The 23,863-nt window shown below is 43.1% G+C and overlaps 1 protein-coding gene across 3 annotated transcripts in view; it reads right to left on the bottom strand.

The window, feature by feature from the left end:
* Window positions 1–4,463: 4,463 nt before the first annotated feature.
* Window positions 4,464–23,863, bottom strand: part of LOC133502513 (transcriptional enhancer factor TEF-1-like) — a 68,008-nt gene continuing 48,608 nt past the window's right edge. For all 3 annotated transcript variants that reach the window (XM_061823388.1, XM_061823386.1, XM_061823389.1), the window contains 8 exons: window positions 15,373–15,504; window positions 15,120–15,169; window positions 13,894–13,955; window positions 12,845–12,969; window positions 9,485–9,658; window positions 7,452–7,592; window positions 5,292–5,444; window positions 4,464–5,188 (listed from right to left, as the gene is read on the bottom strand). In XM_061823388.1, the coding sequence (XP_061679372.1) occupies window positions 5,075–5,188; window positions 5,292–5,444; window positions 7,452–7,592; window positions 9,485–9,658; window positions 12,845–12,969; window positions 13,894–13,955; window positions 15,120–15,169; window positions 15,373–15,504 (951 nt within the window). In that variant the 3' untranslated portion in view covers window positions 4,464–5,074. The remainder of the gene's footprint in view (window positions 5,189–5,291; window positions 5,445–7,451; window positions 7,593–9,484; window positions 9,659–12,844; window positions 12,970–13,893; window positions 13,956–15,119; window positions 15,170–15,372; window positions 15,505–23,863) is intronic.

The following is a 23,863-nucleotide window of genomic DNA, read 5'->3' as shown; positions in this document are numbered from 1 at the left end:
TGGTCTGGCGTGGATGTCTCTGTCGCCCAGGCAGAAAAAGCGCGCGGGGGTGGGGGGGGGTGTTGGGGGGGGGCTGCGTGGCCTACCCGTCTGGCCTCCCGCCTGCCCGCCTGCCCGCCTGCCTGCCTGCCTGCCTGTGTCAGGACAGACTGGGTGTGCGTGCGTAGGAGAGAGAACGGGAGGCTCCTGAAAGCTTTGTGACACGCCCTCTCTACTACGCCCGTCCTCCGTCTTGCCCACAAATAAAATCAACAAATATTATTATATATTCAGGCTAAAACTGATGGAGAGGCTTTGATGTTTGCTTCTTAAGAGATAGACTTCAAAGGAGACCAATGGGGAGTGGTTCATTCACAAGCCTCTCAGTTTGAAGGTTCAGGGTTCAAACCTCAGCTCTGTGGGACATGTTTGTGCCTTGCTCCCTCCAGACATGTGTGCTGCTATTAAAATTAATAAATAAATACATTAAAACACAAAAGAAAAATTGACACCTTACTGTGAGCTGCGTGTAGCTTTTGTTAATCCTTCTTTTTTAATTATAAATCAAACTTTCTTTGGTGTAAATATGGAAATTAATTTAGTGTCCATCAAGTTACTCCCCGATAATTTTAGCAAATGTGTTATTTTCCAAGTGTTATCAAACTGACATCCCTGCCCAAGAAATTGCTGTTTTAAAAAGGTTGGGGAGCCCTGGTCTTTGTGCCCTGTGAGTGGCTCACCGACTAGCCTATGGCCTCTGGCCCAAAATCTGCTGGGGCAGACTGCCACTCAGTGAAGAGAAATGGACTGTTGAAGAAGGGTCTGAAAAGATTCTGGTCCTGCTCTGGTCTCCTTTAGCTTGAGAGGAGAAGGAACAGCTCCATGTGCTTGCGATTGAACAAATGGAGTCCAGAAGGCAGGGGACATGAAATTTTAGAAAGATTGGTTGAGTCCAAGTTTCAGGTGGTCTTACTGGATGTGATGGCCCGCACACTGAGTCCAGTTTTCCCTTGTTTCTCGAGTTTGTGTAGTTCGGAAGTGTAGCATTGTAGTAGTGAATTCCTCTCTGCTCATCAGAACTCCTGAGCCTTGCTGGCAGACCAACGCTCAGTAAAGCATCCATGATCCCATTTCACACACACAGGCGGGAAGCAGTGTATGTACACACAAGTAGATCCGATAAGAAAGAGTTGTTGATGCTAAGGGTGCGTCTGCGCTGTCAGATAACACAGACTATTTTTATAATCTTTGAACTCATTTCCTGTAAGGTCACTAGAACCATAAACAGATCAGCCCAAGATATTCTCATATATTAAGGAAAAAATACCTTCTTGCTTGAAAGTATACTATTTTTACACTTGATCCTCGATAATTAGCAGTGATATAGTGAGGTAAAGTGCAGATAATAGCTCGAGGCCCTGTAGCTCAGTGGTTAGATCACTGGTTTGGTAAACCAGGGGTTGTGGGTTCGTACTCCAATCCCTGAGAAGGGTTGCGTCATGCGTCAGGAAGGGCATCCGGCGTAAAAATTGTGCCAAACATATATATGCGTTCATCTGAGAAAGGGACAAGCCAAAAGGAAAACAACAACAACAAACTGCAGATAATACGTCTTTAAATTCATATTTAAGGCAATGATTATTGGAGATGAGCTGTTTTAAGGGGATGTGCTTCAACCTTATCAGTAACTTTATTTTGGTTGACAATAATAAATGCAAAGGGCTTGGAAAATGGATGGATGGATGGATGGATGAATGAGGGGCAGCATGAGAAGTTTTCAGTTTCCATGCAATGAATTAACATAAGGCGGCTTACACAAGGCGGCACAGTGGATCAGCTGGTAAAGCGTCATCACAATTCTGAGGTCTCGGGTTCAATCCTGGACCCACCTGTGTGGAGTTTGCATGTTCTCCTCATGCCTGTATGTTTTTTTTCTGGGCCCTTCGGTTTCCTCCCACATCCCAAAAACATGCATTCGTTGGACACTCTAAATTGGCCCTAGGTGTGATTGTGAGTGCGATTGTTGCCTGTCTCCATGTGCCCTCCAATTGGCTGGTAATCAGTTCAGGATGTACCCAGCCTCCTGCCCCTTGACAGCTGGCATAGGCTCCAGCACTCCTCGCCACCCTTGTAAGGGTAAGCGGCTTTGAAAACGGATGGATAGACGCCTTCCACAAGTAGCTTATTATCTGGCAACCTCAAGTGGTCATAGAGGAAACTACACTGCACCGTTTTTGTTTTGTTTTGGAGCTCCTCCTAATACTCCAGGTCAGCATCCATCTATTTTCTCAACTTCTTGTTCTCATGTTTGTCGAGGTAAGCTGGAATTTACCCTGGCTGACTTTTGGAAAAGAGTTGAGGTACACTTTGGAGATTGGCAACAAAGACTATCAGCTAATAGTTGTTAAATCTTCTTTTCAAAACTGCCATGAATGAATACTGTATTTAAGTTCTTGTCACTAAGTTAACACTGCAGTACATGATTACAGGTGGTAGAATTTAATTTACAATGTTTTGAACAATAATGAACAGGTAGATTGATCGACAAAACATCATTTACAACTGGCCATTTATTTGAAAGTGAATAGCATATGCATACGAAGTTTCTACAAAGCTAGAAAATATCTAATATACTTTAGACCCACAAGGGGAAAAGGTTACAAAGAAACAATCAGACCCTGTGCGGTACCAATAGACACACCACCCTAGCATTTAGCTTCTCCCAGATGTACTTTCTTCTTCACAAAATAGGATGGAAATTAGAATATCAAAGATATACACAACATCTGCAATAAACATTATTGTCATCTTTATACAAAGCACCTTGTAAAAAAAAAAAACAAAAAAAAAAACAATCTCCCATCGCTTGTACAATAGGAAACAAATATTCAAGGCCATTTGGGAATGTATGTTTCTAGGACTCCAAAGAGAACTTTAACAACAGACAACAATCATTCACAAATTAAGCAGGTGAACTTTGAAATACATCAAATTTTCACCACTTTGAAATTCAGGAAATTTATTGAGTGCTGAGGACATCTTCGTAACAGTTGGTTCCAGCCAGGAGACACCAAGATGATAAAATGGCACAAAAGTATGTTGGAAAAAAAAACAAAAACAAAAAGAAACAGTAAAAGGACCAGACTATGTGGAGATGTGATGTTCGAAAAGTACTGCTTTTTGTTTTGCCTCTAAAGTAAGCGATACAGTGGATGCCACTTCTCAGAAAAGAAAAAAAAATATGTAAGAGCCAATTATAATTTCAAAGCTTTATGTTATGTGGGTCATGTAAAGAGTTTAATGCTGGATTTTGTTGTATTTATGTCTTCCCAATTTTGTTGACCAAATTCTAATTTATTTAAAATTTCCTGAATTTGTTAGTGAACACACGAACCTTAATGCCAAAATGCAGGCATAATTAATTTGTGGTGAATGTGAGGGTTATTTGTTGGGGAAAAATTGCCAAGTACAAGAAGCCAACCTGATTGTTTCGACCAGTTGGAATAAAAATCTCCCAATAATGTGGTAGAGTCCAAATTGTTTTCAATCAGGCAATTTTGAGCCTCGGCAACATCAGTACAAAAACTAAAAAAATAAAAAAAAACATCCACACTGTTTGAGCAGTCACTGCAACTAAGGAGTGTTGTATCTACATTTTTGTGAGAAGTAAAATTACTGTAATAAAACTGAAAATTCTAAGTTACAATGAGAAGACACATTGAACATTTAAATATGAGTCCAATATTGTTGAAGGATGTTTAGTTGCTTTCTAAAATGTCCAACACTGACAAAAAAAATTATATATATATATATATATATATATATCTGTGACAAAGAGATCTGTGAGAAAGAGAAGACACTTGAGTTTCCAGACAAAAGGCACTTCATGCCGTTTCACATGACACGGGTAAACATCACCGGCTAGAGTGCACAGCTTTTGGTTTCAATTTCATAAATGCACTCCTTCATTAATAGGTAGTAACCTAACAGGAAAGACGATACTACCATTACGTGTTCAATGTGCCCCATTGTACAAGCATTTAAAAAACAAAAAAACAAACAAAACATTGGCAAAATAATACGAACACGAGCATGATATTGAGTTTCTTTTTGAACACAATAATCTGGTCCACGTGTTAAAACTCAAAATAAGGTGGTGTAAGTCATCTGAACGACATTTATTTGTAGGGACATCATTGTTTGTTTGTTTTTACATTCTGAAACGTTCTCCCATCTTGTGCATCATGAGCAACTGTGTCATGGTATATACTTTATCAAATTCACAGTGCTTTCCAATAGTTGATACAAAACAGTCAGTCCAACTAAAAATGTACATGAACTTAACTAAAAATGTACATGAACTTAACTAAAAATGTACATGAACTTATATATATATATATATATATATATATATATGTATATATATATATATATATATATATATATATATATATATATATATATATATATATATAAACAGACACACATATAGGTTATTCTTTTTTTATTGAAGAAAGCATACAAAATTGTACAAAAATGTGATTATTTCCTTTGGGACAAACCATTTTTTGTGCAAGACTGCTGCTCACACAATTTAGCATTTTTATCTGTACAAAACTGCCTTTCTACTATACTTCATGACAATGTGGTAGTGTTATTTCCTTCAACATGAACTTGTATGATTATTGACGATACACAGGGTCTGACTTTTAACACATACATTGCGTATACGCAGATAAACATACACGCAGTCTCAGGAAGTGAGGACTATTTGATTTTTTGTTTTCAAGTATGCAAGCAACACAAATGAGAAAATAAGTGGGAGTAAATGGAGACACCTCTTCAGGAAACATGACATCATCTGGTGAGATCAGATATTTTATCTATACCCAAAGAAAACTCTCCCAGGTCTCATCTGGCATGAATTGAAACTAGTCTGACACTGGTTGTCATGGTGCAGCTATTTTTCTTTCCCAACGTGAATTTGTCTGGATTAAAGACACTGTGTGGATTTAATGTTCCGACAGTTCACTTCAAATGTCAAATTCTCATCCCATTCAAAGGCCATATGTGTGTGTGCCAAGGGAAGTGAGTATTATTCCTTGATAAGACGATAGATGTGGTGCTGTGCTCCGTGCTCATTGTTTGACACCTCAAAAACGCAGGCCATGCACAGCAAGGTCTCCTGAGTGTCTCTGTTGCTCACAACCTAAAATCCGCCACCAGCACCCCCACCCCAAAAGAAAAGGAAGATTCATCAGAAACAGGTGCATGAATAGAACAACATCCCACAGACTGTGCTCTTTGCTCACCAGCAAAATCGTGAAGTTCTCCAGTACACTATTCATCATATATTTTTCTGGTAGGTGTTTGAGCTTGTGGATGAAGTTGATCATGTATTCACACATTGGAGAGCGACTTATTCTGTAGACAAAACGGCCATTTTCGAACCTGGCGTATTCCGTCTGTAAGAGGGGAGAAGACAAGACTGTGGAAGACGTCTGTAACAAAGCCTGGAGAATCAGAATTTTTCTAGACTGATGTAAAAACAATGGTGAAGAGAAGACGTACTGTTCAATCAATCAATCAATCAATCAATCAATCTATCTATCAATCAATCAATCAATCAATCAATCAATCAATCAATCAATCAATCACTTTTCACATATAAATGCACACCAAAGTGCTGCACCGACATGAGAACAAACATTTTAAATAGGAGGAAATACACAATATCCCAGCCCGCCATCCCCAAGTTACAAACAAAAACACACCCAGAAACACACAAAGCTGCATACACAACATACATATTCACAACCACAGCACCTATTGATTAAGTTATAGAGACACAACAAGGCATTGAGTATCCAGGTGAGAAAAGACAACCCATGGGAGCCATCCACGAGAAGTGCCGGAGCCCAAAAGGACCGAGGATACTGTCACAGAGACTGAGAAAGACTGAGGGGGACTCCACCGCATTGTGCACCCCCCACCCCAGTTTCTCTGGGCCCAGAAAAATGCCAGGATGACATCCACGCAGGCAGACTGAACACCCTCCAGTGTAGAGGCTTCCATGAGGAATTAAGGAGTAAAACTTTACAAGACTAAGAGGCATTGAGACAGGACAAAAACTAAACCATCATGCGAGATACAATAAAATATAATTACAAAGAAAGAAAAATACATAAATAAATTGGCTAACGAGGAGATAGCTAAATAAATCATCAAGAAATCATTTAAAAGTTCAAAACAAATTGGTGAGTGAATCTTTGATCCCCTTTGAAAAACATCAACAGATTCTGTGGTCCGATGACCTCTGGGAGGCAGGTCAACGTGGCTGAATGCAGCCACTCTGTATATTTTGCATCTAGTTTTTGGAATAATTAAAAGGGCGGCGCCAGAGACCCACAAGGGTCGATATGATAAAAGCATATCAAATAGATATGATGGCCCAAGACTGTCTCAAACTTTTAAAAGACACTGTTAGACATTACTGTTAATTCTAGTTATTTACCACATACTTTACATTAAAATACATGTTCATGTTCATGATGGATATTGATTAATGCAATTTTCACCATGTGTGTTTACGTTACCCAGAGTTTTTTGAAAAAAGTGTCTTCCTAATTCTCCAACATGAAAAGACAATGATTGGTTCATTAAAGAAGAGCTGTTTCCAGCTATAAAGTAGGTACAGTCATGAAAAAGTTATTACACCGCCCTTTCTTTTCTTTAACTTTGAGTTCATATTTGTCCCTGGTACCATGAAAGGTACAGTGGCTACGGAATGTATTCAGACCCCTTAAATATTTCACTTTGTTATATTGCAGCCATTTGTTAAAATAGTTTTTGTTTTCCCTCAATGTACACACAGCAGCACTTTTGACAAAATGGAATTGTTGACATTTTTGCTCGGTGTTTTTAATACTTTCTATACTCCCTGTAGATATCCTGAAAATTAAAATAGAAACTTGACATGAAGGTTAAAATGAAGACTTGACTTTCTTAATCCTAACTGTAATTCCAGTGATTTTGGCTACGATCAAGAAAACCATCAAAAACCGCTAGGTGTCAGCTTGTCAATTCAACCATTATGAGGTATTTTTGCCATTATTACTTTTGAGCAAACAAAAACTGGTCTATTTGGAATTTTTCCATGACTGTACAACGGTTTGTCTACTAATAGCAATCGATTATCAAAACAATCGTTTGTGGCAGCGCTGTACTATCCATGAATGGTGCATTATGTGCACAAATACAATGTTCATATTCTATTTATCAACAAATCAAATCAAATTTGATATAATGGTCTGTTTTCCACAAAAGAGACACATCTCCATGAGAGACGTTATAAAATACTTTACTGTACCCAAAAAAGATATTGATAGCAGCCAGATCTGTGCTGTGCATTTTCAAAGTAAGGTGTTAATGCAAATACATTTCTTGATGGAGAAGGAGTAAAAGTGTCTTACCTCCACCTTCTCGACAACCTGCTTGCCAAACGAGCAGACCTTGGTGGAGCAGGTTATAGTCATGTTCTCTGAGCTCTCATACTGACTAGTGACCCCATAGAAGGCCGTTGGGTCTTCTTGTACATTGTAATTTAGGTCCGCCTGCCAAGATGTGAGCACAAAAGAAAGAATGGAGTGAAAGTGCACAGTAGGATGAAGACACAACCTTCACTCATGTCCAAAAGGTTTTACGAATTAAATACATGGTGCCCCCTGCTGGCTGCGACCATCCCTACAGAACAATATTTAAAAAAAACAAAAACCCCTTTACATTGATAATAATGGTAACAATGACACATTTATGATTCTGGTTAGCAGTGAAAGAGAATTGCATAAACTGTCTTTAAGAATCTGACTACTATATCCATCTTCATAAAAAAGTAAAAATATTCGATGAGATAAACAAATTCTTCAATATACAGTCTCACTGTTAATTAAAAAGCACTCATTTTTTTGTTAGCGCATTTTGTTTATTCTTACTGGTTTTTGTACTGTATCTTGTACCTCGAGATTACCCAGGCTGATTATAGTTTTATTTAATTATTATATGTATTTTTATTTTACAAACTATAAAAGTGCATCACAAAGTTATATACAGTAAATATTAGTCATCGACCTACTGTTTATTTTACCTGGTGAAACATTTTGGCTGAAAAGAATCAACAAGTCTCTTTTCATTTTCTGACTGAAACACGTTTTCACCGAAATAAAACTCCCAAAATAACATGGCACATACGTTACATGGAGTATGTAGAACCCAGTAATGGCTTGTGTACAAATGTGTACACCTCAGCGTAATGAATCACTTGTTATTAACAAACAATGCCATGTGGCTACCAGCCAATTACAGGAAACATAAAGAATCAAAATGATTTTTCACATAAAAATTGGGGAGGAATTTGACTAAAAATTATGTTCTTGTGTTTATTAAATGTATATCTCTGTAGAGCTGCATTGCATCACACAGGGACATGTTTTTGTTGATGCACTGAAAAATGACCATTTATGTACCTAAATAGGAGACAAGTCAATTTTCAAACTATTTTTTGCAACAAAAAGTGTTTTTACAAGAAACAAAACCCTCCCAGATTTGCAAGTGCGCAAAGTTCACAATTCTAAGAGTTCAAATAAAAACATTTTTAACCACCTGTCATCTTGAAGTAAATAAAATGTACCACTTCCCGACATGAAAACAATACTGGTTTAAACTGGTCTGGTTTAAATTTAAGGAAAGAAAATAAAATATTGAGACCAGACTAATGAAGAACATGTTGCTCCTCAATGACTAATTGAGGGAAGTGACTTGGGTGTGTACTACCGGTACTTGTAATGAGTTCTCCAAGGAGAAGTACGTGCCGGGAGTCAGGGAGTGGCGGTCAAATCTTTTGTCTACCCTCTATTGTTTTCCTCACTCGCTCGCTCACTAAAGGGACCAGGCACTGTGAGAAAATGTGATCGTTACCCTACTTTAACCCTAATTCAACTATAAATCTAAAAGCAATACTGATAAAAATCAGTCTACAATGTACCTACAAGTCTCTTGTAATAATGGCTGTCTTACCCATTTGTTGAGTCTCAGAAACAAAAAGTCACACAACAATGAAGAAAGTGCCCTGCAACTGGCTTTCAATTCATTTCATATAATTCACATTATAAGCATGACAAGTGAGAATCCTGGGAGCCAGGGATGCTTCAAGTCAAATGTATTCCAAAGTGGAGATGGAGCAACACAGGAGTCTGGAGGTGAGCAGGTGTTCAAACAAAGCCAGTGTGTGTTCATCACGCCACCACATGCATATCCCAGGTGGAAAGATGTCACACATATAGAACACAACACACACCCTCACACCTGTCAGCGCAAGGAAATGTCCCAGTGGAAAACTACCGGTTGACGTATGACACGATATTGGTAACTTTCAAAGCCGATCCTGAGCTTGAATTAGCTGAGTTGGGAGTAGAGATAAATGTGAAATCTCAATCAGTTACGCGCTCACCCAAAACTTGATGAGATAGAAAGCGTTTTGAGGGCCCTTGGCAAACAGCTCCTTAAGGCCCCCCTTCTTCTCTGGGAACTTGTCGTAGATCTGCCTGATGTCCACACACTCCAGCAGGGGGTCACTGTAGCTCGGATTGCTCTGATTGATGTGCACAAACAGGTGCTTGTTGTACTGAGGAGGGGAGAGCAATCGATGAAGTAGATGCAGAACCTATACAACCCAGTTTGTTAATTATGGCATCAAGTTTGAGGGAATTCAGCCTCTTTCTTCCTTGAACGCATCACTTGCGGAGACATTTCGAGGTCAAAATTGAATATTTATAAAACCATATAAAACCACACCATTGGGCAAAAATGACATCTACATTCATCTAGACTTAATGTTAGTAAATCTAGGAACCAAACGTTGCTATATTGATACATTTGACAGCATTTATAAAATAAAGGACATGTAATGATGATTAAAAAGAACATGATTGATGCTTTTGAATCAATACAGTTAAGTACAACATATGAATACGTGCTAGTGTACAGTTAGGTGCACAGTTGAGTGTACATGAGTCCTTTGAAGCAGTGATGTCTAAATCAAGGGCCGGGGGCCAAATCCAGCCCACCAAATCATTTGTTGTGGTTGTGATTCTTGCTAAAATCTTTGCCAAATTTCAAATTGTCATATGTAGTAAATAATATCATTAATTGGAATGATCAATATTATTGATAAAATAGAGATATTGGAAGGATTTCTTTTGTCATCAAACCCATTTTTGCAGTTAAATGAACAACTTTTACTCTTGACTTGTAATTATCCATCAATTGTTTTGTGTATCTGTAATAATATGTTCAGTCCCTGTACGACCGTTGTCAGAGTTTGGTCGCACTCGGTTTCGGTGAGAGTTGAACTCTGCCATGGCTGCCCTTTGTCACCGATTTTGTTCCTAACTTTTATGGACAGAATCTCGAGGCGCAGCCGAGGCATAGAGAGGGTCCAGTTTGATGGCCTCAGTATTGCATCTCTGCTCTTTGCAGATGATGTGGTTCTGTTGGCTTCAGCAAGCCGTGATCTCCAACTCTCACTGGAGCAGTTCGCAGCCGAGTGTGAAGCAGATGGGATGAGAATCAGCACCTCCAAATCTGAGATCATGGTCCTCAGTCGGAAAAGGGTGGCGTGCCGTCTCCAGGTCCAGGATGAGATCCTGCCCCACGTGGAGGAGTTGAATTATCTTGGGGTCATGTTCACGAGTGAGGAAAGAATGGAGCGGGAGATCGACAGATGGTCTGTAGTAATGCGGACATTGTATCAGTCCGTTGTGGTAAAGAGGGAGCTAAGTCGAAAGGTGATGCTCTCAATTTACCAGTTGATCTACGTTCCTACCGTCACCTATGGTCACGAGCTGTGGGTCGTGACCAAAAGAACAAAATCCCGCATACAAGCGGCCAAAATGAGTTTCCTCTGCAGGGTGTCCGGGCTCTCCCTTAGAGATATGGTGAGAAGCTCGGTCATCTGGGAGGGACTCAGTGCCGAGCCGCTGCTCCTCCGTATTGAGAGGACCCAGCATCTGATTCGGATGACTCCCGGACGTCTCCCTGGTGAGGTGTTCAGGGCATATCCCACCGGAAAGAGACCCCGGGGATAACCCAGGACACGCTGGAGAGACTATGTCTCTTGGCTGGCTTGGGAACGCCTCAGGATCCCTCCAGATGAGCTGGAAGAAGTGGCTGGGGAAAGGGAATTCTGGGTATCTCTGCTGAAGCCAATTTCCCCGTGACCTGACCCGGAAAAGCGGTAGAAAATGGATGGATGGATGAATGGATAAATCGATGTAATAATATGATGAACCGAGCAAAAATTTACCATATATGGTCTGCCAGTCATAACAGCCCTCTGTAACTCCAACGTGGCCCGTCACAAAAAATTAGTTTGGCATGCCTGCCTTAAAGCCCAAGTGTCATCCATATAAACATTCTAAAATAGATATTGTAATGAAAAATACATATAACATTATTCACTTCAATATCTATACGAAAAAATAAATGTGAACGGAGAGCGCGTCATCCATGCGTCTTGTTGCACAAGTGTCATTCTATGATATCTAAGTGGTCGCCATATTGGCTGCGTCCTCCGTCCGAGGCGTCACTCGGACATTCGCCAATGAAAACACGCGGTGCACCCTAACTATGGGAGACAAACACGCCCCTTCTGACACGGAAGCCCTTTTCGAAAAGGAGAACACCACACAACCGAGCTAAGTTACCGGGGCAATATTAAACTATTGTTTCAAGCCATATTCAGATGATATGCGATCACGGCCAAACCGCATCCCCGTCCGATCCACTTCCGCGGCGGAGATGAGCCGTCGCGGCTCATTGCAGCCGGCCGGTGTGGCTTATGACGGAGCCGAGCCGCCCTGCTTCAGGGGGGTGTTCACAAACGCTGCAGTACTGAGCAACACAGTCGAGCTGGGGCGCTTTATGCGCGCACGTGGCTGAGTGACGCATTCTCAGGTGTGGCTGATTTTTTGCGCCGTGGTGGCATATAATGGAGCCGAGCCGTGCTGCTTTGAGGGGTATGTTCAAAGACGCCGCAGTACTTGTTGAACACCGTCGAGCCGGGGCGCATTACTGCCTACTTGTTATTTGTAACCCACGAAGCTCTTGTACCCTGCAACCATGCAATCCATTTTTCACATCGAACCAGGTCTCTTGCAAACTTATGAAGGCTAAATCCATCCTCCCAAGTGTTCAAGCAATGTCCAGCAATGCAGCGAGTCGGCATTTTGGGTAACACGAAGGAACAACGAGCTACCTTCCTGGAGGTAAAACTAAATGAAACAAACGAGTGAACTCGGGGGCGCCTCTGTCCTGTATGTCACTTCCTGCTTCTTCTCAAAAACAAATCCCTGAGAGGATTTTTATGGCAGGAGTTACAAAAAGCTGTATATGTCAAAATCATGTTTTGTGGTGAAAAAAACGCATGGGCCCATGTTGGTTGACGTTTTTTCATTAATAACATACTAAAAATCATCCATTTCATGACAGGAGCCCTATAAAGTATCCAATAATGTTTTTGACTGTTGCCAGTTGAATTATAGAGTGCAGTAAATGAGCAAATGAAACAAAATCAACAAGATGAATGCCACTGTCTGTGTGTGCAAGGCAGAGAAATGGGATTGAATTCACAGGGTGATAGCATGACATACAGACTGAAGAGACAGTGCTTTAACAAGGTTTTTCATTGGTGGAGACACAATGGAGGCTAACATGGCTATCTGCCATCTTAGTGTGTGTGTGTGTGTGTGTGTGTGTGTGTGTGTGTGTGTGTGTGTGTGTGTGTGTGCGTGTATCTTTGTGTAATACTGACGGCTTCTTGCTCTCTTTGGGTTTCGAGGAATGATGAGAACTCCACCAGTCTTAGTTTAGTGGTGCCAATAGAGCGACCCTGCCACGCTGGTTCTCTGTGTGACTCCACTGCAGGACGCTCATAACCTGGCCAACACACACACAAATTTAAGCAGTGTCATGTCATTATGTTACCATAATGCATGATACATTGATATACAAACAAAGCAAGGGAACAGTCCTTAAACAATGATGGATAGCACTGATGGATTCTATGCGATGTAGTAGTGGGAGTGCTAGGATGTTATGAACTTGGATTGATTTATCTCTTTTTTAAAGTTTCAAGACAAAAATGCACTCTTTCCAACTGTTTTTAAATTCTTCAGATTATGGAGAAATATCCCACAATGTGGTTTCCACCGTGATACAGTGTCTGATTTAAGATTCACACATCTCTGTGTCAGCTTTATTCTTACTGTTAAATTATTTATTTCCCCTCTGCAATTTGTTACCTGTTAGCTCAGTTAGTTGCTGGCTATTATGTCCGTGTAATAAATTATAAGTTGTGCTGGTTATTTTGCTCTCTGAAACTGGAAATGTCTGAAAAGAATGCTCCTGTACTGTATACAAAAACCTCATCACACATCACTGTTGTGTTCGATCTTGAACAAATCACAATCACAAATAATAAAACATATATTCATGGTCCTGTATTCAGCTGTTTATTTATATACAATATGTAAAACTGACTGGAACTCCCACAATACTAATCAAGCCCAACTTAAATCCTGTTCTTACTGACAGTGGTATCTTTTGACTGTCTAAACGAGAATAACATAAAACCAGATGATTGCTGGCACATTTTACAAATCTAAATTAATCACTATAAATAACCTAAGGAGGAAGATTGACCCACTTTGTTCAACTCGGGCCCTTCCCACAAGGCAAGCCTCATGCTGACCCAGGCCAATCAAAAACTCTTTTATGGAGAAGCAGTGGCCGAAAGAGCAAAGACGAGGACCACCTGTTCACTTCAGAGATAATAGATAATTGTCATGTGGTTCCTCTCACCTGTGATTGTGGTGGTCCCTGCTGTCTGCACTGAGTAGGCTTGCTGCGAGAACGGCTTGATGCTGAGAAAGAGAGTCCAGTATTAAAAAGCTGAAAGGATACAAGACACAGCATGGGCAGTCACATTGTACCTGCATTGTACTGAAAGGGATTAGTGTGTTCTGTGACTTGGAGGAACACTTGCACAAGCACAAGAGGTCAAGAGGGTCTAAAAGCTATGAAGGTTGCATTTTAGAGTGTCATTACCATTACGCAGTCATGTGACTTCCACTTGACCTCAAGACATAAGGATGTCGGATTTAATGCAAACCTTGGTTAATTATGTCTATTCCAAACGAGCAATGTGCTTTTTATACATTCACATGAGTAACATAATTATAAAATCCTATCCTGACAGATTATTCCATATTGTGGGGTGTGTTAAGAGTCCCCTTCCCCAATCTGCTCGGAAAATGGTCAGAGCCGACAACTGTAAATATTGAGCCTGTTCTATAGTTATGATTGCAAATGCTAATGTGTGTTCCACACTGAGTTGGGATGAGCCACGGTTTTGATGATTGTGTCTTTGTAAAATATCATTCAGAATCATCAAATTAAAAACGCCAAGGACAAGGGTTTGCAATGACCATATAGGTACTGGGTCGGCTAAAAATTACTCCAGCTTTCCCTATTACTTTCTGCTACCAGCCTTTTGTGTTTTTGTAATGTTGGCACAGTGAACGAGTAGTTAGCACATCTGCCTCGCCTACGAAATTCCAAAATCAAGCATGATAGGTTAACTGAAGACTCTAAATTTACCATAGGTGTGACTGGGCGAATCGTTTGTCTATATGTGCCCTACGATTTGGTGGCGAACAGTCCAGGGTGCACCCCCCCCCCCTCCTGCCCGAAGCCAGTTTGGATATAGTGTAGGCACCAGCACACCCGCGACCTTTGTGAGAATAAGCCATTCAGAAAATGAATGGTTAGATGTTTGCAACATTGGTTAACACAGCATGAGGGATGCTCAGCCTGCTTCATCATTATCACCTCTCTAACTTTAAAGAAGCAACCGGCAAAAATAAAGTTCTGGTACTCTAAGGTCCACCTGCTACATACACGATTACAACAACGAAGACCAGGGAAACATTACTACTTAATTAAAAGCTGCTCATACTTTACACATGTGATACAATTCATATTGATCAGCAATAATTGAGCTTGAAAGAGTGCATAATTGGACTCACTCTTCAGAGGCAGAACTGGACTGTCCTCCAGGGATCATCCCCTGCCACAGCTGGAAATAAAGTACTATTAATACACTGAACAATGGACGCATGAATGCATGACATTCTTGTGTTATACACCATTGGAAAGGGAGGCTGTGAAGAAAAATATGGAGAGTATTGTTGTTCGTATTACCTCGAAAAATTTCCATCTTTCTCACCATCAAATATTTTACTTACACAAGCGTGTAGATGGTTTGTTGGCATAAGCTACCTGTGTGTTACCAGCAAAGTTGGCCCGCACTATTCCCGGCAGCAGCTTGTTGTGTATGGCAGTGGCTGAGACGATTTGAGAAGAGGACATAGTCGAGATGCTCTGCAGCGCTTTCTCCTTGGCATTATGATCCTACAATGCAGAAAACACAAACAGGACAATGTAGCAACCATCAATAAAACTATCACCTCATTCAAACTAAAAGCAAGCATTAATAGAAACAACATATTGAGACATTATTAACTGGCATGACAGTAATAAAAAAAAGAACCCATCCCAAATATGTCTGTTTATTATGATGGCTATAAATTGTATTGTATAAATTTGAATTTGTCGTTACATTTTTTTCTTTAATCAAATCTTGGTTCAAGTAGCTCGTGAAATATGGAGCTCAATCACCACGTCTGTATTTGTTATTATTATTAACATTAATATTATGCTTCCGTCCATTTTCTGTGCCCCTTATCCTCACAAGGGTTCTGGGAGTGCTGGTGCCAACCTCAGCTGTCATCATGCAGGAGGAGACGAACAACAGTTGCACTCACAATCACACCTCGGGGCAATTTAGAGTCTCCAAGTAATGCATGTTTTTGGGATGTGTGAGGAAACCGGAGTGCCCGGAGAAAACCCATGCAGCACGGGGAGAACATGCAAACCCCACACAGGCACTTTCCAGCTCCACCACTGTGCCACTATTCTTATTATTATTATTAGTAGTAATAGTAGTAGTTGTAATATCTGCCTTGCAGGCATTTTAGCAGTCTTTTTGTATGTCCACAAAATGTTTTTCCAACCTTTGTTTTTTCAATTATCTTTGTCACAACAATAATTCTGACATGGTTAAAATAATCGTTTGTAAGGTAAGAAGCCCAGATAAAAAAAAATAATGTAATAATAATAATATTAAAATAATAGCAAATAATTAATATTCATAGGCAGTTATACTGTTATTACTACATTCCTCATATTATTGATTTGGTAAGATCAATCATTTTTAACATGTTTTACCATGAACGGCATTCATATTTCTTCTTATTATTATTGAGTGCATTAGTTTAAACAGCAGATGTTGTGTACACACAAATTTGTCCCTTCAGAGTAGCCATAGCTCTCCATCCAACCATCTACCTCCAAGCGTAATTGTGCACAATGTGGTTTGGCATTGTCTTGCTGAAATAAGCAGGGGCGTCCTTGTAAAAGATGTTGCTTGGATGGCGGCATACGTTTCCCCAAAATTTATATGTACCATTCAGCGTTGATGGTTCCTACACAGAGGTGTACTTTACCCTTTCCATTGGCACTAACAAAGACCCATACCATCACAGATACTGGCTTTTGAACTCTGCGTCCACGACAGTCCAAATGGTTCTTTTCCTCTATGGCCCAGAGGACACGATCTCCAGAATTTCCAAAAAACTATTTGAAATGTGGACTCATCAAAGCACAGAACATTTTTCGACTTTGCATCAGTCCATCTTAAAAGGGGTCTGACCCAGAAAAGCTGGTAGCGTGTCTGGGTGTTGTTGGAAAGTGGACTTTGCTTTCCAGGGTAGAGTTTTAATTTGCACTTATGGGTGTAGCGCCAAACTGTATTACTTTTCCTGAGTCCATCTTGTAACATCCCTTTCAGATTGATGTCAGTTTCTGATGCAGTGCCAGCAGAGGTCTCGAAGACGACAGACATTCAATGTTGGTTTTCGTCTTTGCCCCTTACATGCATATGTTTAACCAGATTCTCTTAACCTTTTGATTATATTATGGACCGTTGATGATGAAATCCCTAAATTCCTTGCAATTGTACTTTGAGGTCCTTAAACTGTTTGACTATTTTCTCACGCACCTGTTAATAAAGTGAACCTCGCCCCATCTTTGCTTGTCACTTCAGGGAAGCGTATTTTATACCCATCCATGCCATCTGTTCTCAATTAACCAGTTCACCAGTGAGATGTTCCAAACAGGTGTTTGTGGAGCATTTCTCAAGTTTCTTGGTCGTTTTTGACACTGGTACCAGCTTTTTTGGAATGTGTTGCAACCATAAAATTCTAAGTGAATAATCATTTGCTAAAAACATGTAAAAAAATAAAAAAATTGAACATTTTGTCTTTGTAATGTCCATCCATTTTTGGAGCCGCTTATCTTTATAAGGGTCCTGGGAGTGCTGGAGCTATCTCTGGACATGAGGCACCCTGAACTGGTTACCAGTCAATTGCAGGGCACACATAAAATATAATTTGCACTCACATTGAATTTTGAGTCTTCAATTAACCTACCATGCATGTTTTGGGGGATGTGGGAGGAAACCAGCGTGCCCGGAGAAAACTCACCCAGGCACAGGGAGAACACGCAAACTCCACACAGGCAGAGCTAGAATTTGAACCCCGGTCCGAACAACCGTGAGGCAGATGCTCTAACCAGTCGGTTTTGCAAATCGTTGTTTTCTGTTTTTGTTTGTTTAACACAATGTCCATTGGAATTGGGTTTGTACAACTGCTGGCTGATGCTCAATTTATTTCACTTACCAGGGAGGACTGGACTTCAGGGAGTAATCACAATTATACCAGGGAACAATTTGAAAAAACATTTCTGAGTTGGATTTTTATGCTGATTAAAACGACAATTGACATGCAGATTCCAAAATTGCAGTCAGTTTTTTTTTTCAAGCACACCAAGTTTACCCTCCAGATACCCTCCAGATTAGCAAAATTCCAATGATTAGCTGTCATAAGTCTTGTCAGTCTTTTTTTTTTTTTTTTTTTTTAGTTTTCAAAGCTTGTATCAATTCCATACATTTTTCATATTTAAGAAATCAGGGCTCTTATAGTTTAAAAAAATATCACGCTAGAGAAAAACAGATCAGTTTTGGATTCCACATCCATCATTTGTTTCAACATTGCTGTCAGACCTAACTCAACAAAAATCGTGTAAATGTAAATTACAGTCTTTTGTTTTGGGTTTTTTTTTTTCTATACTGAAGAGAGACATATTGCTGAAGCATGCACTAGTTTATCTCAGTTACACTTTTATCCGTTTGCCCAAGTTACAAAGAACTGGAATATTACCCCAAAGATTGCATTGTGTAGCGCATGTGACCAAGGCATTCTGTGATGGTGAATTTGACGTGCCTTTACTAAAATGGGGCAAAATAGTGAGCTATTTCTAGGGGCACTGTCAGGCATATACATTTGTTGGCCAGTCCACTCAGCAGTCAGTCACAGAGATCATAGCGTCAGTTATATTATAAATGGTGAAAATGTCCCCTCCCCCCCAACACACACACACACACTCCCTGGATGTCTGATGCCTCCACAAGGAGATAGAGGAGCAGAAGAAAAAAAGGCGCAGGAATGAAACTGAGCAAGAACCACCACCAAAAGATGTGTCACTCCTGCTTATACAGGTCACGGGAGTACTGGAGCCTATCCCAGCTGCCATCGGGCAGGAAGCAAGGTACATTTTGAACTGCTTGCCAACCAATCGCAGGGCACATAGCCACGGACAACTGTCACACTCACAATCAATCACACCTAAGGCCAATTTAGAGTGTCCAATTAATGTTGCTTGTTTTGGCGATGTGAGAGGAAACCACAGTGCCTGGAGAAAACTGGGAGAGAACATGCAAACTCCACCCAGGAGGGGCTGGGATTTGAACCCCTGCCCTCAGAACTGTGAGGTCAACGCTCTACAGCTGCACCGCCGTGCCCTGCATCATGATTTGCAAATTGCTTTCAACCTATGTTTTCAATTGAATACACTACAATAACAAGACATATCATGTTCCAAATTTACTTTTTTTCAAATATTCACTCAATGTATATTTTGACACGTGCATCACATTCCAATAAGAATTTGGGATGATGAGAGTAATTATTGTAAGGTTGGTATATGGAATTCTTTCCCATTCTTGCTTGATGTACAACTCAAGTTACAAAACAGTTCAGGGTCTTTCATATTGTACTTTACCCTTCTTAATGCGCCAGATATTTTCAATGGGAGACAGGTCTGAACTGCAGAAAAGCCAGTCTAGTTGTCACACTCTTACTGCGAACCTTTTGTAACACATGCAGAATGCGGCTGGGTTTGCAGGTGCTGGCTTTTCTCCATAGCACAGAAATACAACTACAAAATATGAAAAACTGTCACGTCCCATCGGAACGAGAGTAGGACCCAAATGCAGGAACTCGGAAGACGCAAGGTAGTTCAAGAAGAGACACGTTTATTACATGCAGAGGTAGGGGATTGAGCAGGCAGTCCGGTGCAGCAGCGGTAGTTGGGACGTCGGGCGAAGAGAGCAGATGAGCGGACAGGCAGGAGTCGGTACACAGGGGAACAATCAACGCAGGCAGAAGTATCAAAGGAGTCAGGCTTACAAGGTTGGTCGGAGAACATGCGAAGGTCGGTACACACAGGTTCAATCAGGGATACCGGAGCACACGAATGGGACATGAAGATCAACCGAACTGGCGCCGGCCAGTTGTCATTGCGGTCATATAAATCCACAGCATAATCAGGCTGCATGAGGCGCAGGTGTGCACCTTCCAATCAGCGCACCTGCTCGGACACCCGCACAGCTCGTGCTGGAGTGGCAGGATCATGACAGTACCCCCCCCCCCCAAAGGCACGGCTCCCAGACGTGCCTAAACAAAAAAACAGACAATAATTAACACAGGCAGGGGTGGGCGGAAGGGGTGTCCCCCCCGAACCCCAGTCTGGTGGCCATCCAGGCCACCAAACACAAGGCGTCCGGGTGGACAGGTCAGGAGGACGACCCGGACGCCAAGCACCAGGGTCCCCAAGGGGCGATTCGGGCGGACGACCTCTGTGAGGAACCAAACGGCGAAGCAGGAACCAGAACGAGGCAGGCCACTGCTCCAGACGAGAACCTCCCACGCCGTGGTTGCAAGACGACCAGGGACTGGTCGCCACCGAGGCTTTGTCAGTAGGCAGCCGTGGATTGGTCACCAACAAGGCCAGGTCATGAAGCGGCTGGGAGCCATCTGGAGCGAATAGGATGATGGAGAGAAGGACCAGAGCCATGACCGCCTTCCCGAAGTCTCTCCAGCTCCAGGGTGGCTCCACAGAACTCCCCAGCTCCTCCTGGACCTCAACGTGAGAAGGCGGCGACCCCATCGCCTCCTCCTGGACAGCAACGTGAGAAGGCGGCGACCCCATCGCCTCCTCCTGGACAGCAACGTGAGAAGGCGGCGCCAGTACCGCCTCCTCCTGGACAGCAACGTGAGAAGGCGGCGGCAGCATCACCAACTCCACGTCCTCCTGGACAGGAGCGTGAGGCGGCTGGGGAACTGTCGCCACCTCATGGACAGGAACGTGAGAAGGCGGAGGCAGCATCACCAACTCCACCTCCTCCTGGGCGGGAACGTGAGAAGGCAGCGTCAGTGTCACCGTCGCCACCTCCTGAACGGGAACGTATGGGCGTGCCCGTCGCCGACAGAGCAGGAACGGGGAGCGACCGCGGGCCGGTCGCCAACAGAGCAGGAATGGGGAGCGACCGCGGGCCGGTCGCCGACAGAGCAGGAACGGGGAGCGACCGCGGGCCAGTCGCCGACAGAGCAGGAGTGTGGAGCGTCCGCGGGCCGGTCGCCACTGGTACTCCAGAGCACGGACGAGAAGCGGGTGTGGAGACGTCGCCACCTCCTGGACAGCAACGTGAGGCGGCATCGGGTCGGTCCCCACTGCCACGTGAGATTGCAGTGCATCCGTTGAAACAGCAACGTGGGCGTGGCGCGGTGGCGAATCCGTTTCCAAGGCAACGTGAAAGAGAGTCGGCAGAGAGTCAGTCGAAACTGACACGTGGGCGTGTCTCAGGAGCGGGTCAGTTGCAACTGCCGCGTGAACTCTGCTCGGAACAGCAAAAACCTCGACGTGGGAATGGCGAGGAGGCGGGTCAGTTTCCACAGCTACGTGCGCTTGGCGAGGTGGCGAGTCCGTACCCACTGCGACGTGCACTTGACGAGGTGGCGAGTCCGTTCCCACTGCGGTGTGCACTTGGCGAGGGGGCGGGTCTGTTTCCACGGCAACGTGAACGAGAGTAGGCAGAGAGTCAGTCGAAACTGACACGTGGGCGTGTCTCGGGAGCGGGTCACTTCCAACTGCCACGTGAACCTGCGTCAGCAGCGAGTCCGTCGCCGTTGCGACGTCAGCATACCTCGGCTGGTTCGCCAATCCATGCCGGACCTGGGACGTGAGAGCCGCCAATTCGGCGCTCTGCCGCGTTATCTCCGCCCGCATTTCACGGTAGAATGCATCGCGATTTGGCGGCTCCTCCTCCCTCTGGGCTGGAAGCTTCGCCACCAGCTGCGGGTCTGCCGGTTTCGCCGTTGCCGGCGAGGAGTGGGAGGACGATGTCTTAGTTGCCGCGCAGCGGGAGGCACTGGGGAGCGCCCGGCCGGGGAGTCTCCTCTGGCCGCCACGCGGAGGTCCCGGGTAGATGGCCAAGCGGGTTCCCTCAAACGGATTGATGTATTTGTATCCACCGGGCGAAGACGTTCGGGTGCTGGGAACACGGGGAGGTGGAGCAAACTGACTGGGATGAAAAGCCGGGCAAAGAGATTCAAAATCAAAGTCATCGGAGTCGTACTCAGGCAGCCGGTCATACAAATCACGGTCCTCCTCATATTCCGAAAAGTCAGAGTCCAGAAGAATATGAGGAGCCGGACGGGTCGTGTTCGGGACGTATTCATACCTCGCTGGCGGAGCGTAAGACACGGAAGCGGAGGACGTCAGGGAGCCTACCCGGATTGGACAGGTTTGGTCCTCCGGCAGACGGTCTACCTTGCGTCGGTCCTGGCGACGCCGGGTCTTTCCTGCTGGGTCCTGTTGTGGCCAGTTCGTTCTTTCTCGTCCCATCGGAACGAGAGTAGGACCCAAATGCAGGACTCGGAAGATGCAAGGTAGTTCGAGGAGACACGTTTATTATATGCAGAGGTAGGGGATCGAGCAGGCAGTCCGGTGCAGCAGCAGTAGTTGGTACGTCGGGCGAAGAGAGCAGGTGAGCGGGCAGGCAGGAGTCGGTATACAGGGGAACAATCAACGCAGGCAGAAGTATCAAAGGAGTCAGGCTTACGAGGTTGGTCGGAGAACATGCGAAGGTCGTACACACAGGTTCGATCAGGGATACCGGAGCACACGAACGGGACATGAAGATCAACGAACTGGCGCCGGCCAGTTGTCATCGCGGTCATATAAATCCACAGCATAATCAGGCTGCATGAGGCGCAGGTGTGCACCTCCCAATCAGCGCACCTGCGCGGACACCCGCACAGCTCGTGCTGGAGCGGCAGGATCATGACAAAAACAGACTGTCTGTTTCCTCTTGAGGCCGGTGGACACAGCCTACATGACTTCCCAAACAATTTGAAATGTGGACTCCCTAAATTCTGTGCCATTGTACATTGAGGAATTTTCTTAAACTGTTATGCTATTTGGTCATAGAGTTATTTTCAAAGTAGTGAATCCCACCCCATCTTTGCTTGTGAATAGCTGAGCCTTTTTCAGATGCTTTCATACCTAACCCTGAGACTCACCTGTTTCCATTCAACATGTTCTTCTGTGAAATGCACTAAATGGGTGTTTTTTGAGCATTCCTCAACCTTCCCAGACTTTTGTAGCCCATGTCTCAGCTTTTCAGTCATGTTTTTTAATTAAATTCATTAAAATCGGAATGAAAGAATATTTGCAAACCATCAGTTTGAACGTTACATATCATCTTTATTGTGTATCGAGTTGAACATAGGTTGAAAAGGATTTGCAAATCATGTTTTTCTCCTGGCTCACTCGCACGGGTGGCCAACCAGTCAGAGATGAAGAGACATATTTTTTTACTATGTTACGGCAAAGAGGCACATCATACACATCAAAGAGCCAAAGAGCCCCATCATAGACATGGAAATTATTCCCTCCTCACATACATACCTTTCCTCAGCCAGATTTATTGTAAATGTCACACACCCACATGATAACAACAAGACCACAGGCCAGTCATTTTAAATAATTAAAATTGCCTGTCTGCTCTTTCACACAGACAAACTACTAGTACAACCAAGTCTTGTCTTGCACAGTTCTCATTTAATGCAACACTTAAAATACTCACATGATTGGAGGTCTGAGTGCAACTCTGAATCAGTAGCCATGCTACTGTCTGATATTGTCTGTTCAACAGTGTGGCAGGACAGTTGATCCCAAATCAACCACATGTTTTGGTTTTGCTGCATTTTTCCCTGGCATTTTGATCGCGAATTTGACAAATTATTTTCTCCAAAGATCACTTTCTCACTGGGAAACATCTTCCCATTTTCATTCAACGCGAAAGCCAGTTTGGGGAAAACAGCGTGCTAACCTTTTCTGCTGCGGTTATGTGACCGTGGTCAAGACTCTTCCTTCTCTCATTGGACAGCAGAGCTGGGTGGGGGGAACAGTAAAGACACTCTTCCCCAGTCGCCATCGTGCTTTTTTCCCCTTCTCACGCTCCCGCTGC

Source organism: Syngnathoides biaculeatus, chromosome 6, assembly GCF_019802595.1.
Source record: "Syngnathoides biaculeatus isolate LvHL_M chromosome 6, ASM1980259v1, whole genome shotgun sequence".
Classification (NCBI taxonomy): Eukaryota; Metazoa; Chordata; class Actinopteri; order Syngnathiformes; family Syngnathidae; genus Syngnathoides; species Syngnathoides biaculeatus.
This window is presented reverse-complemented; position numbering and strand designations above follow the sequence as displayed.